Source organism: Microtus pennsylvanicus, chromosome 3, assembly GCF_037038515.1.
Source record: "Microtus pennsylvanicus isolate mMicPen1 chromosome 3, mMicPen1.hap1, whole genome shotgun sequence".
Classification (NCBI taxonomy): domain Eukaryota; kingdom Metazoa; phylum Chordata; class Mammalia; order Rodentia; family Cricetidae; genus Microtus; species Microtus pennsylvanicus.
The window spans coordinates 99,275,985-99,291,639 of record NC_134581.1 but is presented as its reverse complement, the minus strand read 5'-3'; the positions used below and the strand labels follow the sequence as shown (position 1 = coordinate 99,291,639).

Here is a 15,655-nt window from a genome sequence, read left to right as displayed (position 1 = left end):
CCGGGGTCCTAAGAAGCTTTGGGTTCCGAGTGGGAGGAGCATCGTGGGAGCACCAAGACCCGCGTCCGCGCAGTGCGGCCCCGCCCCCACGGGGGACGTGAAGACGCGGACCCCGCGCAGCGTGGGGACATGTGACCGACTGCAGAGGCCGCGCGCTGCATCCCCGGCCCGGTCGCGCTGCTGCGCAGGACGCGGGGAGGCGCGCGCCGAGGCCTGGGAGCACCGCCCGGGAGCACCGCGGGGCGCGCGAGCAGACGCACAGCCGGACGGCCGGGGCGGGGTCCCCGCGGGGTCCCCAGCTTCGCGCAGAAACGAAACCGAAAGAGGGGACCGAGGGAGGCGGAGCCGCGCCGGCGCCACCCAGCCCTGTGGGGCCCGGACCCGGGCGCGGCCAGGTGTGCAGCGGCCACCATGGCTCAGGACGGCGTGGAGGTAGGACAGCCGCGCCACCGGCGACAGGCCGCGCGGGGAGGGCTCCAGGGACACCCCGACCCCCCGGGCTGCCTCCCTCCTCCATCCCGGGCACAGCGGGGCTGCAGGGTCAGAGGTCAGAAGGAAAAGGGGTAACCTGGCCTGCATCCCGCCGGACCCCAGATTCGTACCCGGGAGTCTGGGACGCGCTGCAGTCCCCACCATCCCCCTACCCCCAATGCCTGGAGAACTTTGGATTTTTCCAGGAAATGGATTAAAGGGAGGGGGGATGGGGATGCGGAGGCCAGAAGCCTGGGTCAAGTTGAGGAGAATGAAGGGACGGGCGCTGCTCCCTCGTCGCTCCCCACACCAGAGTTCACCCCCATCCGCCCCAGTTGGAGAAGAGCGTCAGGCGCCTCCGGGAGAAGTTTCATGGAAAAGTGTCCCCCAAGAAGGCAGGGGCTCTTATGAGGAAGTTTGGCAGCGACCACACCGGAGTAGGGCGCTCTATCGTGTACGGTGAGTCAACCCAAGGGAGAACACTGAGTGGGTGTGGTTTAAGAATCGCTGTAGCGACCCTGGCCCCCTAGACGGGAGGCTCTCCACCGCCTGGAACTCCTACACACCCTTCAAGAGACCCTCCCATATCTTCCCACTAGGTGTCAAGCAGAAAGACGGACAAGAGCTGAGCAACGATTTGGACGCTCAGGTAACCTGTCCTCCCTCTCTCCCCCACAGGAAGGGGAGAATCCCTTTTCTCTGCAGCAGAAGGAACAAAACCACAGCTGTGAGAACCCACCTCGCTATGTAGGCTCCTTCCTTTTCCCAAGCAGTAGGTGCTCATTCTGTGCGGGTTATCTCAAATGGAGGAGACTGGACAGTCAGAAAAGGAGATCCTGGCTGCTGAGGAAGGCTCAAGGGAACTCTGCCTTGCTCTAGAAGAAAGACTGGGCCGGGCTGGGGAGGAAAGAGGCCCCGATGGAGAAGGGGTGAACGGACAACTGAATCCATGCAATCGCTTCCGTGGCTGGTATTCCGTGTATGGACTTGCTCGAAAGACATACTAGAGTTTTGTTTTGTTTGAGACAGGGTCTCACGATGAAGCCCAGGACACTGTCCTGAAACTCACTTTATAGGCTAGACTGGCTTTTCACTCACTGAGATCCACCTGCCTCTGCCTCCCAAGCTGGTAATCAAAGACATGCACCACCATGCTGGGCACCTAAAAGTGTCTGACAGATCACATTCTTTAAGCTTCGGTCTATAAACAATATGACATATTAATAATACTAGAAGGAAGTCACCTTCACGGAGAGCGCCCGAGGGGCGGACCTCCAGGTTTTGGTTCATCCTCCTACCTCTCTGTCTTTCAGGGTCCCTGGAGGCAATCCTATTACACAGGGACAGCTCAGGGTCATGACTTTCACCAGGGTCTGGGGACCAGCATTTGGCTTCAGGGATTCAAACTCTATCCATGTGTAATGAAGTTTGGGCCCCAAGAGGCCCCTCTGTGAGGATCCACGAAGAGACCCATCTGGGAGCAAAAGAACAGCCATTCAGACCTGCAGCCACGTGTCTGGAAGCCCCCAAACCCAGAACCTTCTAAAGCCTTGTGGCCAAGTAGCTGTGAGGTGGCTCAGCTGTTAAGAGCACTTGCTCTCTCACACAGGGGACTCTAGTTCCATTCCCAGCACTCACATGGATGGCTCACAACTTCTTCAGGTCCAGGGGACCTGACACCCTCTTCTGACCTCCATGGGCACTACACATGTGTCTATGTACACAGGGAGACACACATACACATTTAAAAACCACGTGGCATCAGAGGTCAGGTGTCACGTGTGGCCTCTGCAGATCGAGGAGTCATACAGGGCTCTGAGTTGCATGGGCCACGATCACTGATTTCAGATTCTGGGCCATCTCAGAAATGAGACCAGCAAAAGTATTCACTTTTTTTTAAAGATTTATTTATTATATATACAGTATTCTGCTTGCATGTGTGCCTGCAGGCCAAAAGAGGGCACCAGATCTTATTAAAATGGTTTTAATCCACCGTGTGGTTGCTGAGAATTGAACTCAGGACCTCTGGAAGAGCAGCCAGTGTGCTCTTAACCACTGAGCCATCTCTCCAGCCCCAAGTATTTACTTCTTAAGGATATTTGGGACATTGTTTGTGCTTTTGTCTAGGCTTCCTCTTGGGCCTTCATGCATTGTAGGCAATACTGAGCCATGCCCCAGCCTTCGATTACCTGTGGTTCTCCTTCCTTACCTTCCCAAGAACTTAAATGACTGGATTGTGCCACCAGACCCAGCTCAGGTGGCACAGAAAAGCTCTCAACACAGGCAATAATGTTTCATGTTGGCTGCATCTATATAGAGCCAGGATCCTGTCTCCGGTCCAGGAGCCCCATGCAGGCTCCTCCCCCATTAAACATGGGGATAGCACCCTGAGAGCCTTTCCAGTTTCTGCAGTCCCCTTCCGTGTCTCCCCTCAGGACCCGCCCGAGGACATGAAGCAAGACCGAGATATCCAGGTGCGTCAGTGGCTGGCTGAGGCAGGGTGTGGACAGGGAGATGCTAGCTACCCATGGTGCAGCAGTGGGTGTTCACAGTGAGCTCCAGAGGCACAGGTGACCCTGTTTGTCCCCACTCATCCTTGTTGCAGGCAGTGGCCACCTCTCTGTTGCCCCTGACAGAAGCCAATCTTCGAATGTTCCAAAGAGCCCAAGACGACCTCATCCCTGCCGTGGACCGACAGTTTGCCTGCTCCTCCTGTGACCACGTGTGGTGGCGCCGTGTGCCCCAGAGGAAGGAGGTGCTGCCCAGACTTATCTTGATTCCCTCCTGATCTGTCCAGAAATGTGTGTGTGTGTGTGTGTGTGTGTGTGTGTGTGTGTGTGTGTGTGTGTGTGTACCTGTCGAGACCAGAGTTTGGTGGTGGTGTCTTTCTCCGCTGCTCCACCCTATTTTTTGAGACAGGGTCTCTCACTGAGCCCTGCGGCTCACCAGTCTGTTAAGGGGTTTGCTGCATGGCCCAGGAAGCCTCCTGTCTCAGCCTCCCCAGCACTAGGGTTGTGTGCATGCAGTTAGCCATGCTCCCTCTTACATGGGTGCTGTGGGTTTGAACTCAAGGGTAAAGCTCCACCTACTGAGCCAAATCTCCACGTTTTGCCTTCATTTTTAGTATTTTAGGTTTATTTTATGCATACTAGTATTTTGTTCACGTATGTGTCCATGCACCACAGTGACACATGGGTGCTGGGAACTGAACCCGAGTCCTCTGCAGAAATAACAAATGCTCCTGACCATTGAAGCATCTCCCCAGCCCCCTTTTCTGCTCGTTGAGAGGGTCTCATGTAGCCCAGGCTGGTCTCAGACTCAGTGTGTAGCTAAGGATGACCTTGAATTCCTCATCCTCCTGCCTCCACACCTGGTTCACGCGGTGCTGGGGGCAGAACCAGGGGCGTCACGCATGCTAGACAAGCCCAACTTCAATATCCCACTGAACTCATTCACTTGAGTCACTGACTTGAGAAGTCAAACGTTTGACTTTGACAGCTGGGGCAGAAATCAACCCCAAATCTGGTTTCCTAACCTCTTTTCTTTTTTTCTGTAGACAGGGTCTCTCCATGTAGTTCTGGCTGGCCTGGAACTCTCACGACCCACCTGCCTCTGCCCAAGTGCTAGGATTAAAGGTGTGCACCACCACCACACCCAGCTTGGCTTCCTAATATCCTGATTATTAGTATGCTTCTGATAAGGGCTGAGCTGCGGCTCCGGTAGTCTGAACACTAGCAGCGCACTCCTGAAGCCCACGTACCAGACACAGGGATGCAGCCTGGCATCCCAGCTCTTGAGCGATGGAGACAGGAGGGTCAGGAGTTCAAAGCTAGCCTGGGCCCGTGAGACCCTGTCTCAGCCCTGCACATTGGCCCTTCCCTGCCTTCTCAGGTGTCAAGGTGTCGCAAGTGTCGGAAACGTTATGACCCAGTGCCAGCCGATAAGATGTGGGGCCTGGCCGAGTTCCACTGCCCAAAGTGTCGACACAACTTCCGGTGAGGGCCCTGTCCCACCCCAGCCCACCCTCGGCCCAGTCCCAGCCTCGTCCCTTCCTCCTGTCCCCTGGGGGAGGGCCCAGCTGCCCCCTCAGCCCCTCACGGCCCTGCTGGCCCCCAGGGGCTGGGCACAGATGGGGTCCCCATCACCCTGCTACGGGTGCGGCTTCCCTGTGTATCCCACTCGGATCCTGCCCCCACGCTGGGACCGTGACCTGGATCGGCGCAGCACACACACCCACTCCTGCTCAGCCGCAGATTGCTACAATCGGAGAGGTGAGGCCCTGGTGCTCGGCCTACATTCTGCGTCCCCTGTGCGCCAACCCCTGGCTACTCCCTCCTTCCCTGGGTCCCCCATGGCTCCCTAGAGCTGACTGCTCCCCGACTCCACCCGTGGAGTTCCCAGCAGCTCCATAGTGCCCAGCCTATGAGTCCCCACGACCTGTGAGTCTGTCTTTGTGGCCACATTCCCACCTCCCTAAAGAGTTTGGACACCTGTAAATTTTATGACCTCTGATCCCTGTGTCATACGGCTCCAGTGGGTCCCTGCAGAGCCACAGACCCCTCCCACCTCCAGAATCTCAGCAACTCTCCTTCCTCTAGAGCCCCATGTGCCTGGGACTTCCTGTGCCCACCCCAAAAGCCGTAAGCAGAACCACCTCCCCAGAGTGCTGCACCCCAGCAATCCCCACATAAGCAGCGGCTCCACGGTGGCCACGTGCCTGAGCCAAGGCGGCCTCCTGGATGACCTGGACCATCTCATCCTGGAAGACCTGAAGGAGGAGGAGGAGGACGAGGAGGATGGTGGGCCCCGAGAGTGACCCTGACCGGACGCACACAGGAACGACAGACACGGTGTGTGGACACCTTGTGTTGCTATAAGATACTGTCTCAAGGAGATAGAAATACCCTTGGGGGTACTAAAGGGACAGTCACAACCGCACAAGCCGGGTCAGCATAACAGCCTTCTTCAGAGAGTACGCCCCACCGCGGAACTCGGCCCAGTAGACCCCGTCCTGGTAGCGGCTCCGATAGTGACCTCCATGGTACCACACACCATTAAGGTTGGAGTGGGCACAGGCGTGGTACCACCAGCCCCCACGATGGTATAGGGCACAGTTACCTGAGGGCAGAGACAGAGTTTGTGTTCCCACCAAAATAAAAGTCTCTACCAGCACTTCTTTGTGCAAAGCTTTTGCAAGCATCCCTCAACCTTCCCTATCTTATTGAATAGAAGCCCTAATCCTCTATCTCCTCACCAAAATAAAAGGCTCTGGCTTCTCACTTTCTTCTTCAGAGTAACAGCCTTAATTCCCTATCTCCTTACCAAAATAAGAGGCATGCTTTTCCCATATATTTTGCAAAGTAATCTGTTATTCATTCCTTTCGCGGGGGGGCTTCTGTTTCCAGATGGCTTATCCCAGGTGGACTGGCACACACCTGTAATCTCAACATGTGGGAGCTGAAGGAAGAGGGTCTAGAGTTTCAGACCAGCCTGGGCTCCACAGTGAGATCGTATCTCAAACGTGGACTAGGATATAGCTCAGTGGTAGTGTGCTTAGATTGCGGGGCGGGGGGAAGAGGGAGCAGCTCTGTCCCGCCCCCCCCCCAAAAAAGCTTAGCTTTCGCTCAGCCCTTCTCACAGTGCAAGGTCCCTAGGTCTTAGTCAGCAGAGAAGGAATCGGGGCTCCCTGTGCCCCTGGTCTCCTTATGCTGAAGAACTTACCTTAGGGCACCCTGTAGCCCAGGCTGGCCTTGAACTCCCGCCCCTCTGGCCTCTATCTGCTAGAGCTGGGACTCCAGGCCTGTGCCACCACACCCAGCTCACCAGAAGGAAACCTGACACTTAGGTTTAGTGTAGGTACCCACAGAGGCTCGAAGTATGGATCCCCTAGGACTAGAGCTACCCAGTGTGGGTGCTGAGAACCGAACCCTGGAGGAATAGTTTGTGCTTTCAACTGCTGAGCCATCTGCACCTCTCAGAAGGGAAAATTTGACTTTACCGCTTTTCACCCTAACCAGATTAGCAATCCCATCTTCCTGCCCTCCCACCAGAATAGAAATGCTCCCTACCAGAATAGGAGTCTCGGTCCCTGTCCACAGTGCTGAAAGGTTTGTCGTTGTGCCAGGAGAGGGAATCTCCGGCATCGCCGTGGTACTGGCCAAGCCGCAGACGGTAGTGGTCACTCTCAGGCTCCAAGGAGAAGCTGTCATAGTGGGCGCGTGCCCCACGGCCCCCCCAGTCCTCTAGGAGTACCAGCAGCTCATGGTCCCCACGGCTGGTCACCTGATGCACGGGTTCCAAGCCCAGCCAGTATTCCCCGTCTGGCCGCCCAAAGCCTGCCTGGAAGGGCGGGAGGAACAGGAGGTCAGGATGGGGTATCCTCAGCCAGCCTCCGGCACCCCCGCCACAAGCACCCACCTTGTAGTGCTGCCAGTTGGTGAAGAAATTGACTGAGCCATCTTGCCGCCGCTGGATAACGGTCCAGCCTCCACCTTCCCGCTGCTGCTCACACCACACAGATACCAGGCGACGGCCCAGCCGCAGCTCATACACTCCGCTCTGCCTGTGACCTGCCCTGTGAGCCTCTGCGCAGTCCCTCCATGGACCTGTGACAAGGTACAGCCTGAGCCACCCAGGCCCTTGCTGGATCAGGGCCCTGACTCACCAGTTCCCTTTCCCAGATAAAAGCCATCTTCTGTCTCCCTCTGAGGAAGAGCCATTTCTTACCGTTTCTTCTCTCAAAAGTCATGGTCTTATGAGCCAACTCCTCACCAAAGCAGAGTCCTAACCCGCATGCCCTCATAGAATACGTACCCATGCCTATTTTCTCTTCTTCCAATTTCTCACTATATTAGGAGGACTGGTGGGGCTGGAGAGGTGGCTCAGTGGTTAAGAGCACTGGCTGCTCTTCCAGAGAACCCAGGTTCAATTCCCAGAACCCACGTGGCAGCTCACAACTGTCGGTGACTCTGAGATCTGACACCTTGACACAGACATACGTGCAGACAAAACACCAATACACATAAAAAATAAATTGATTTTTTAAAAAAAGAGGACTTGTCTTGTTTTGTTTTCGTACTGCCGGGAGGCTACGGAAGACCTTGGTGCTCTGCCGGTGAACCTCATCTCCTGGCTGTTGACACAGACTAGTTTCCTGTCCCCTCATCTCCCCTGGTCCCCACTACTCTAGAATTTCCATCTACCCAGATGGCACCGGAAGCCCTGGGTCATCATCTCACGCACATCCCAGCAGGCCTGCCTCGACTTACCCACTGGCCTGGTGGAAACAGCAAGGTGCCCAGTAGGTGGGGGAGGAGACAGGAGCTCCTGCTGCCTCAAGTTCTGATCTCTCCGGTTCTCTGGGGTTCCGTCCAGCCTCCTGCTGGTGTTGCCAGCACTGCCCACTAGATTCAGAGGAACCAAAGGCACTAGAGGCAATGGCAGGACCTGGGACCATACAGTCAGACATAATTAACCCCTCAGCTGAGGAGGCCAGGCATCCCCTGGCATGGGGAGTGGGGGGACAGGCAGGGTCAGAAGAACAAATCTCCCACCCAGATAAACAGAAAATTAGGCAGGGCAGTGCCTCAGATTTATCACCGCCTACCAAAAGCCTAACTCTGGACTTGTGCTGGTGAGGCGTATGCGCAAAACATGGAGGGCAGTGAGGGGCACTGGTCTCCTGTTCCATCATTCCCCCTGTTCCCTAGAGATGGGGATCTCTCACTGCACTTGAGTTGGCCTGGCATCCATCAAGCCCCAGTAAACCTTCATCTGCCCACAGTCCTGGGGCACACACACAGGCAGGCCCACCACAGCCCTGGGGCACACACACACAGGCCCCCACAGCCCTGGAGCACACACACACATACACAGGCAGGCCCACCACAGCCCTGGAGCACATACAGGCCCCCACAGCCCTGGGGCACACACACACACATGCAGGCCCACCACAGCCCTGGAGCACACACACATGCAGGCCCTCACAGCCCTGGGGCACACACATGCATGATGGAGGTGGGTCTTGTATCTTATCTGTTGCTTTCATTGGTTAACTAATAAAGAAAACTGCCTGGCCCGAATAGGACAGAAAATTAGGTAGGCAGAGTAGAAAGAAGTCGAGTCAGTGAGTCGCCATGATTCTCCCACTCCAGAAAGACACGGGGTAAGATCTTTCCTAGTAAGCCAGCTTGTGGTGCTACACAGAATATTAGAAATGGGTTAGATCAAAATGTAAGAGCTAGCCAATAAGAAGTTAAAACTAATGGGCCAAGCAGTGTTTAAAAGAATACAGTTTCCGTGTAATTATTTCTGTAAAGCTAGCCGTGCAGGCAGCCGGGTGCCAGGAACGTAGCCTGCCGCTCCTATTACAACAGAGTGGCGCTCAACGTGATGGACTAAATCCACTTATAAACCTGAGAAGGCTTAAAAAAGCGATTTAAAGGTGCAAATCAAAAGTGCTCCTGGGGGGCTGGAGAGATGGCTCAGCGGTTAAGAGCATTGCCTGCTCTTCCAAAGGTCCTGAGTTCAATTCCCAGCAACCACATGGTGGCTCACAACCATCTGTAATGAGGTCTGGTGCCCTCTTCTGGCCTTCAGACATACACGCAGAAAGAATATTGTATACATAATAAATAAATAAATAAATATTTTTAAAAAAAAGTGCTCCTGGATAGTAAAAAATTACACATTTTCAATATTACAGATTCAGACCACTAAATGGATCACAATGTTGGATGAGTGTAAGTAGGCTTGAGAAAAAAAATAGAGAATAAAGTTAATGCCCTAAAAAAAAGGGTAAAGTTTTTAAAGAGACAGAGTACAGATAGTTAAGAGATTAAAAGAAATAAAGAAAAATAAGCCACGTAACAATGGAAAATTCACAGAGAATCTGGATTATGTACATTGTGTTTTCTTTAAATTTTTTGACTGTAAAGGAGCTAAGTACAGAGAGACATTTCATTATATGGGCTGCCAAGAATGGATATCATAAGGGTATTATGATTTCAGAATTTGGGTCTAAGGATATGATGCTTTGGAAAGGAGTTTCTTCTTTTGTTTTCACAGAAGATGAGACCCTGTGGATTTCTTCTATCCCAATATGGGATGATTGACCGTGCCCTCCTGAAAGGTTGCTGTGCTCAACAGAAGAACTTCAAATGGCCAAAAGACACTTAAGGTCATGCTCAACTTGCTTAGCAATCAGGGAAATGCAAATCAAGACAACTTTAAGATACCATCTTACACCTGTCAGAATGGCTAAAATAAAAAACACCAATGATAGCCTTTGCTGGAGAGGTTGTGGAGAAAGGGGTACACTCATCTATTGCTGGTGGGAATGCAAACTTGTGCAACCACTCTGGAAAACAGTGTGGCGGTTTCTCAGGAAATTTGGGATCAACCTACCCCTGGACCCAGCAATACCACTCTTGGGAATATACCCAAGAGAGGCCCTACCATACAACAAAAGTATATGCTCAACTATGTTCATAGCAGCATTGTTTGTAATAGCCAGAACCTGGAAACAACCTAGATGCCCTTCAATGGAAGAATGGATGAAGAAAGTATGGAATATATACATATTAGAGTATTACTCAGCAGTAAAAAACAAGGACTTCTTGAATTTTGCGTACAAATGGATGGAAATAGAAAACACTATCCTGAGTGAGGTAAGCCAGACCCAAAAAGAGGAACATGGGATGTACTCACTCATATTTGGTTTCTAGCCATAAAGGACATTGAGCTTATAATTCGTGATCCTAGAGAAGCTAAATAAGAAGGTGAATCCAAAGACAAACATATAGGCATCCTCCTGAATATTAACCTTCATCAGGCGATGAAAGGAGACAGAGACAGAGACCCACATTGGAGCACCGGACAGAAATCTCAAGGTCCAAATCAGGAGCAGAAGGAGAGGGAGCACGAGCAAGGAACTCAGGACTGCAAGGGGTGCACCCACACACTGAGACAATGGGGATGTTCTATCGGGAATTCACCAAGGCCAGCTGGCCTGGGTCTGAAAAAGCATGGGATAAAACCAGACTTGCTGAACATAGCAGACAATGAGGACTACTGAGAACTCAAGAACAATGGCAATGGGTTTTTGATCCTACTGCATGTACTGGCTTTGGGGGAGCCTAGGCAGTTTGGATGCTCACCTTACTAAACCTAGATGGAGGTGGGCGGTCCTTGGATTTCCCACAGGTCAGGGAACCCTGATTGCTCTTGGAGCTGATGAGGGAGAGGGACTTGATTGGGGGAGGGGGAGGGAAATGGGAGGCGGTGGCGGGGAGGAGGCAGAAATCCTTAATAAATAAATTTAAATAAAAAAACAAATAAAACAAATTTAAATTGAAAAAAAAGGTTGCTGTGAACACCTTCAAAAAATTACTTCACTCAACTGCCAACTGAGATGAACCTAGCACACAGGTTACACCATGAAAGATCTAAATAACAGCGCCCCCATTCAGCAGGAAGCAGTTTGAAGAGAAATAACTGCGCCCATATTCCCAAATAGTGTTTATAAATGTTCTTTTACATTTAAAGGTGGATATGATATAGATATGAATAATTTGCATTGGTATGGATTATAAGGTCAATTTTGTTATATGTATATGTATTTCTGATATTAATTAAGGTATTGTGGTTGTGTAGTTCATTTAAAATGTAACGTATATAGGTTGTTAATGGATAATCATCAATAATAGTCAAGCTTGTAGTCATGTTAGTTAGATTTTCTAGATGTGCATAGATATAGTTCAGTAAGATAGGCATTCTTCATATCTTTCAAAGACTACAAAATATGTCATTTAATGTTTTAATAACTTAGGGTTTTTCATGACAATGAGACACGTCTGCTCCTGGCAGCACCAGCTACTTCAAGAGGAAGATGGGCATCGAAGAGGCTCCTTATGGAGTTGGTTAGCAATTTGGGCAAGAAACTGCTCTTGCCTGGACTGTCATGAAAGAGTATGTGAGATATTCTGCAGGACATAGCAAAAAATGACTGAACTGTCTTTGGAATTTCCTGCTTCATGGAAATGTCTGTTGGATACTATGGGCCTGTAGGCCGAAGATGGATGCCACAACGGTACAGAGAAACTTTGGGTGACTGTCCAGGCAATGAGTTGTCTCTGTCATTTCTAGAGCTTTGGATTTCTTGTTTGCATAGGTAATATTATATCCTTCTGGAGTTTTTTTTATATTTATTTATTTACTTATTATGTATACAGTGTTCTATCTGCGTGTATGTCTGCAGGCCAGAAGAAGGCACCAGACCTCATTACAGATGGTTGTGAGCCACCATGTGGTTGCTGGGAATTGAACTCAGGACCTTTGGAATAGCAGGCAATGCTCTTAACCACTGAGCCATCTCTCCAGCCCTCCTTCTGGAGTCTTTGATGGGGTTGAAGAATGAATAGATAGTTATAGTTTTCCTTAGTTATAAGAGATAAAATAGATATAAATATTGTAACTGTAATTCTTACTTAATAACTGTTTTGTTATATGTAATTTTACTATGTTAAAGTTAAAGCCTTTCTTTTTTGTTTAAACAGAAAAAGGGGAAATGATGGAGGTGGGTCTTGTATTTATCTGTTGCTTTCATTGGTTAATTAATAAAGAAAACTGCTTGGCCCTAATAGGACAGAAAATTTGGTAGGCGGAGTAAACAGAACAGAATTCTGGGAGAAAGAAGCTGAGTTAGTTAGTTGCCATGATTCTCCCACTCCAGAAAGACGCAGGTTAAGATCTTTCCTGGTAAACCAGCTTGTGGTGCTACACAGAATATTAGAAATGGGTTAGATCAAAATGTAAGAGCTAGCCAATAAGAGATTAAAACTAATGGGCCAAGCAGTGTTTAAAAGAATACAGTTTCCGTGTAATTATTTCTGTAAAGCTAGCCGTGCGGAGAGCCGGGTGCCAGGAACGCCCGCCACTCCTATTACAACACATGCAGGCCCACCACAGCCCTGGGGCATACACACAGGCCCACCACAGCCCTGGGGCACACACACACACACACACACAGGCAGGCCCCCACAGCCCTGGGGCACACACACAGGCCCACCACAGCCCTGGGGCACACACACAGGCCCACCACAGCCCTGGGGCACACATACACACAGGCAGGCCCACACAGCCCTGGGGCACATACACAGGCCCACCACAGCCTTGGGGCACACACACACACACACACACACAGGCCCCCACAGCCTGGGGCACACATAGGCAGGCCCACCACAGCCCTGGGGCACACACACACACGCAGGCCCTCACAGACCTGGGGCACATACACACACACACACACACACACACACAAGCAGGCCCTCACAGCCCTGGGGCACACACACACACACACAGGCCCCCACAGCCCTGGGGCACACACACACACACACAGGCAGGCCCCCACAGCCCTGGGGCACACACACACACACACACAGGCAGGCCCAGGCTTTCTGTGGTTCTGAGGACGGGAGCTCAGGTGTGCATGCTCGTGCAAAGCACTCTTCTGAACTGTTTCCCAATCCTGCTTTGTTGTGTTTTGGGTTTTGTTTCAGAAAGGGTCTCACTCCAACTGGCTGGCCTGGGACTTGCGACACCCTCCGAGTCCTGTTCTAGGGGTTACAGCTGTGTCCCACGCCTGCCTTTCCTCTGTGCTCTTTCACTCAGAGAAAGCTGGACGAGTCCCACTCTGCTGTCGGTCACAGCTTCACTGCACAGATCTGCTGAGTTCCAGCACATGGACCCTAAACAATGTAGGAAAATCTGCAGAACCATCACGAATCCAAAATTGAGGGCCAACTCTGGGGGTTTGGTTGGTTCAACTGTAGAGCAGTTGCCTCACATGCAGGAGGCCGTGGACACAACAAAACCACCAGGAATGAAAACACAGCCCAAGCCAGGCCTGTGGTCAAATGTTTGTCAATCCAGCACTTAGGCGGGGCGTGGGAATCAAGGTCATCCTCAGATACCAAGAAGTTAGAACCCAACCTGGGCTGTGTCCATCTCACTTGATCTTAGCCAAAAGGCCGAGAAGCGATGAGAGTCCATCTCAAAAAAAGAAAAAAGAAAAGAAAAACAAAAAATCCTGATGACAAAAATAGCCCAAAGTTCAGAAGCCTCATATAGTTACAGGAATATATTGTCTTGGGGGCTGGACGCTGGCTCAGCAGTTAAGAGCACTCGCTGCTCTTCCAGAGGACCCAGGTTCAATTCCCTGCACCCACAGAGTGATTCACAGCTGTCTGTAACTCCAGTTCCAGATCACTTCTGGCCTGTCTGGACACTACACATCCACACGTGGTGCAGACATACATATGTGCAGGCAAAACACCCACACACATTAAAATGGAAATCTTTAAAAACAAGATCAGAAAAAAAAGTATAAAAAGCTAGGCGGTGGTGGCACACGCCTTTATTCCCAGCACTCGGGAGGCAGAGGCAGGTGGATCTCTGTGAATTTGAGCCCAGCCTGATCTACAGAGCGAGTTCCAGAACACACAGGGAGGGCTATGCAAAGAAATCCTGCCTCGGAAAACAAAACAAAACAAAACAATATGCTCTCCTTGTGTATGGTGACAGTGAGCATGAGCCTTAGCTCCTGCTAATATCTTTCTGTGGGGCGGAGGAGGCTTTCTTTCCCCAGCCGTTCGCCCGGAAAAGCAGTGGGTGGCGCCACAGGCACCGGTTCAGATTTAGGACCAGTGATCGCGCTCCGGAGGTACCTGCTGCTGGCCCCGATCCGGGTCGGCGCACGCGCGCTGCAGGCGGCCCAGGAGGCGGCTATGCTGGCTCACGAGCTGCGCATGCTCGCGGAGCTGCGCGTCCAGCTGCTCCAGGAGAGCCGCCGTCCGGCGCGCCTCGGCCTCGGCGTGCAGCGCGCGCTGCGCGAGCAGACTGAGCGCGGCAGCAGGCTCCGCCCCCGGGTCAGGCTCCGCCTCCGGCTGCAGTTGCGCGCGCAGCTGGCCCAGGCGCGCGTTCAGGCCATGGCTCTGCTCACGCAGCGCGCGCACCTCGCCTGCGAGCGCGCCTCCCTCGGCCGCGCGCCTCTGCAGCGCGCGCAGCAGCTCCTCCTGGCGGCCCACGCGCATGCGCAGCGCGGCCAGCTCGCCGTCGTGGGAGGCATCGGCGTTCCCGCAGACCGCGCCCGTCGCCTTCTGCGGGGACAGTACCAGCGTGACGCGACATCGCGCGGCACCTCCACGTGCCCGCCAAGCGCCCAGCAGGAGTAGCAGCTGCAGCATGCGCAGCCTGGCAGTGCCCATAGCCACCTGCAACGGAGAGGGAGGAGGCCGTTGTATTTTAGCCCAGACTGGTCCCAAAGCTCCCATGTACCGAGGAGGACCATGAAGTCCTGATCCCCGAGGCTCACCTCCCACGGTAGTGTGTGTGTGTGTAACCCTAGGCCTCACTCTTGCTGGGCAGCTCATTCCTAATTTGAGATGTAATATCACTATGTAGCCAAAGCTGGTTCCGAACTCGTTAGATGGCTGGTGTGTGCCACCATGCCACGCTCCACACCGTGTCCACACCAGGTTAATATTCATGGCTCCCCATTCCTGCCCTGCAGAGCGCACACCAAGGTCCCCATGCAACCTCCCAAACACTGTCACACACCCTTGCACCTGCTCAGAAGGTAGCAAGAGTGCAAAGACACTGGGGTTGGACCTCGTTTTCGATGCTCTGAAAAGAACACATCTCAAGGAGGCCTGTGAGGGTGGCATAGAAGGGAAGGAGAGTGAACAGGAAGCCGGGAAAGCAGGGAGTGAAAGGCCTTGCTCTAAAGCACTGTGAAGGATGGAGTTTCTGAGCTAGAAACTGGGTGCGTGTGCTAGCTACAACAGCCCCTCATCATTCAGGAGCTCCTAAGCACTGGCCAGGGTCTTCTCTTTGTCTGGTACGTGTGGCTGCCTTCTCAGGCAAGCCTAGAGTTAAACAAGAGGCTGGAGACCCCCCACCCCATATCCACATCAAGACCAGGAGTCCAGACAAACAGCTACCCCTCACCGCTTCTACCCCGCTCTCACCTCTCACAACCCAGACGCTGACTTCAGTGAGGTCTGCAGCAAGCCCACAACATCTGAGAAGACCTGAACGACTAGGAGGACCTCTGAGCTGTGTGGATAGAGGAGGCTGGAGGGACAGAAGAGAAGGCTTGGAAACCACCCAGCCCCCAAGTCCAGGA

General features: G+C 52.6%; 2 protein-coding genes across 3 annotated transcripts; one reads left to right on the top strand and one right to left on the bottom strand.

Moving 5' to 3' along the window:
• Positions 1-261: 261 nt before the first annotated feature.
• On the top strand, positions 262-5,762 carry Shfl (shiftless antiviral inhibitor of ribosomal frameshifting). Of its 2 annotated transcripts, none has more exons than XM_075966689.1 (8): positions 262-432; positions 807-930; positions 1,071-1,120; positions 2,907-2,945; positions 3,077-3,226; positions 4,363-4,466; positions 4,588-4,742; positions 5,070-5,762. In XM_075966689.1, the coding sequence occupies exons 1-8, from the start codon at positions 412-414 to the stop codon at positions 5,285-5,287; spliced, it is 861 nt and encodes a 286-aa protein (XP_075822804.1). In that variant the 5' UTR covers positions 262-411; the 3' UTR covers positions 5,288-5,762. The 2 variants fall into 2 exon arrangements, with proteins under 2 accessions (XP_075822804.1, XP_075822805.1); XM_075966690.1 differs by lacking the exon at positions 262-432 and adding an exon at positions 1,245-1,450 and having other exon boundaries at positions 880-930.
• Angptl6 (angiopoietin like 6) lies at positions 5,399-14,735 on the bottom strand. The gene is made up of 5 exons (XM_075966692.1): positions 14,196-14,735; positions 7,740-7,917; positions 6,889-7,076; positions 6,540-6,810; positions 5,399-5,589 (listed from the first exon to the last, which is right to left on the bottom strand). Exons 1-5 carry the CDS (start codon positions 14,733-14,735, stop codon positions 5,399-5,401), a joined length of 1,368 nt encoding a protein of 455 aa, XP_075822807.1.
• Positions 14,736-15,655: the final 920 nt, after the last annotated feature.